At 38.1% G+C, this 2,889-nt stretch overlaps 1 protein-coding gene across 1 annotated transcript; it reads left to right on the forward strand.

Moving 5' to 3' along the window:
• The first annotated feature begins 960 nt into the window (after positions 1 to 960).
• LOC137890304 (barrier-to-autointegration factor-like) lies at positions 961 to 2,889 on the forward strand. Its single transcript, XM_068734493.1, has 4 exons — positions 961 to 1,072; positions 1,164 to 1,229; positions 1,882 to 2,011; positions 2,516 to 2,889. Exons 3-4 carry the CDS (start codon positions 1,886 to 1,888, stop codon positions 2,660 to 2,662), a joined length of 273 nt encoding a protein of 90 aa, XP_068590594.1. The 5' UTR covers positions 961 to 1,072; positions 1,164 to 1,229; positions 1,882 to 1,885; the 3' UTR covers positions 2,663 to 2,889.

The raw sequence follows: 2,889 nt of genomic DNA on the forward strand, positions 1-2,889 counted from the left end.
ATAATATGTCATAAAAAGTCATAATATATATAGTATGTCATAAAAAGTCATAGTATAATATGTCATAAAAAGTCATAATATAATGTCATAAAAAGTCATAATATAATGTCATAAAAAGTCATAATATATGTCATAAAAAGTCATAATATAATATGTCATAAAAAGTCATAATATATGTCATAAAAAGTTATAATATTGTATGTCATAAAAAGTCATAATATATGTCATAAAAAGTCATAGTATAGTAAGTCATAAAAAAGTCATAATATAATATGTCATAAAAAGTCATAATATAATATGTCATAAAAAGTCATAATATAATATGTCATAAAAAGTCATAATATAGTATGTCATAAAAAGTCATAATATATGTCATAAAAAGTCATAATATAATGTCATAAAAAGTCATAATATATGTCATAAAAAGTCATAATATATGTCATAAAAAGTCATAATATAATGTCATAAAAAGTCATAATATAATGTCATAAAAAGTCATAATATATGTCATAAAAAGTCATAATATAATGTCATAAAAAGTCATAATATATGTCATAAAAAGTCATAATATATATAGTATGTCATAAAAAATCATAATATAATGTCATAAAAAGTCATAATATAATGTCATAAAAAGTCATAATATAATGTCATAAAAAGTCATTATATAATATGTCATAAAAAGTCATAATATATATAGTATGTCATAAAAAGTCATAATATAATATGTCATAAAAACTCATAATATATGTCATAAAAAGTCATAGTATAGTATGTAAAAAAAGTCATATATTGTACATGTATTGTACATGTATGTATGTATACTGCACTATACAACACAATCACATTGTTCACATGAAATGATGGCGGATGTTTTTCTTCACCGAGTGACTCATCTGGTCAGAAATCCATCTTTGACTGTCTGCGTTATGACGTCACGTCTGAGCGTCAGTCGACGCGTCTCGCACTTCCGGGTTTCCGAATTAAAAACGTCTCCAAATACAGAGAGAGAAAAAAGTTTTTCCAGCGTGAATCCTCGTGGAGGTTCAGCTGTTTGTTTTCCGGGATTCAGGCGAGTCTCACGTGACGTTGACCGTGTTCGGTTTGAATCAAAGAGTTCAGTTGATGATGAATGTTGAACTTTAATCTGTTTGTCTCTGTAGAGTTCGTCTGTCTGAGGGAACCAGCAGGATCCTCTACAGCACGTGAACCTGGTCCACCTTCAGCAGGTAAAGACCCTCTCTGAGGCGGGCTGTGTCCGGACCACCAGAGTCCAGGACCACAGAGTCCAGGACCACCGGAGTCTGGTTTCACTGGGAGACTCCAGCTTCACATTCTTCTTCTGTTACTTTTATTTTTAGCTCAGAGTAGAAACAGGAAGACATTTTACTACAAAATAAAAGCCCCATTAAGTCATTCATTCACAACTCAGACATCAGCTGGTGAAGTCACAACAAAACAGTGATTAGATGTAATTCAGTACTTTTACTCAAGTACTGTAAAAGTCTGAGGTACTTGTACTTTACTTTAGTACTTTTTCTCCTCCACTACATCTCAGAAGTACTTTATACTGTACTACATCTCAGAGGTACATATTGATGTTCCAGATGTATTGACTGGTGGTCTGGCTCATGGCCTCCTGGTCCTGGTCTTTATGATCCTGTATTGACTGGTGGTCTGGCTCATGGCCTCCTGGTCCTGGTCTTTATGATCCTGTATTGACTGGTGGTCTGGCTCATAGCCTCCTGGTCCTGGTGATCCTGTATTGACTGGTGGTCTGGCTCATGGCCTCCTGGTCCTGGTGATCCTGTATTGACTGGTGGTCTGGCTCATGGCCTCCTGGTCCTGGTCCTGGTGATCCTGTATGTTCTTGTTCTTCAGCGAGATGTCGACCACGACTCGGAAACATCAAGACTTTGTCGGCGAGCCGATGGGAGATAAATGTGTGACGAGTCTGTCGGGTATCGGAGAGATTCTGGGAGAGAAGCTGAGGCAGCAAGGCTTTGACAAGGTACAAGTACACAAGAAGTACACCTTAAACTACAGGTGATCGACCAGGTACAAGTACACATGGAAGTACACGTTGAACACCTGAAGTACACGTTGAACACCTGAAGTACACGTTGAACACTTGAAGTACACGTTGAACAGCTGAAGTACACGTTGAACACCTGAAGTACACGTTGAACAGCTGAAGTACACGTTGAACAGCTGACGGTCATCTTTCTGTACGTTTCTAAAGTCTCAAATGAACCTGAAAAATGTAAAAAAATCAAAGTATTTTCATCCATCAAAGTTTAGAATCGTCTCTTTTATCAGCTGTGTTCATGAAGCAACATTATTGTTAGTGTTGATTAATCTCTTTATTTTCTATTTGTTTTGTTTTTCATGAATTAACGGTGTGTTTACCGTGTTCTTCTGTATTATTCCGTGTGTTTACCGTGTTCTCCTGTGTTATTCCGTGTGTTTACCGTGTTCTCCTGTGTGTTTACCGTGTTCTCCTGTGGGTCCTCAGGCCTACGTGGTTCTGGGTCAGTTCCTGCTCCTGAAGAAAGACCCGGAGATGTTCACCGAGTGGCTGAAAGACGCCAGCGGAGCGAACTCCCGTCAGGCCGGAGTCTGTACTCAGTGTCTGAGGGAGTGGTGCGACACCTTCCTCTGAGGCCCCGCCTCCTCACAGGAGGCCCCGCCCCCTCATAGGAGACTCCTCCTCTTCCTGTTCTTTGTTGTTGGCTTTGAAGCGTGTTTTCAGGTGAATCTTCAGCTCCGGTTGGGCTGAGACTTCACAGGAGTTTGTTTACATGAATAAAATCTTTGTGTCTGAACAGTGGTGGTGTGTTCGGGGTCCCTGAAGAATGTGGGAAACATTAAACCTTTCTTTAAACCGAA

The sequence above is a fragment of the Cebidichthys violaceus genome, unplaced genomic scaffold (genome assembly GCF_023349555.1).
Source record: "Cebidichthys violaceus isolate CVI_PGR_0920_01 unplaced genomic scaffold, fCebVio1.0.p SCAF_64, whole genome shotgun sequence".
Taxonomy (NCBI): Eukaryota; Metazoa; Chordata; class Actinopteri; order Perciformes; family Stichaeidae; genus Cebidichthys; species Cebidichthys violaceus.

Coding starts and splice junctions, on each gene's coding strand:
- LOC137890304 (XM_068734493.1), top strand. CDS start 1,886: ATGTCGACCACGACTCGGAAACATCAAGACTTTGTCGGCGAGCCGATG. Junction 2,012..2,515: donor GGCAGCAAGGCTTTGACAAG/GTACAAGTACAC, acceptor GTGGGTCCTCAG/GCCTACGTGGTTCTGGGTCA.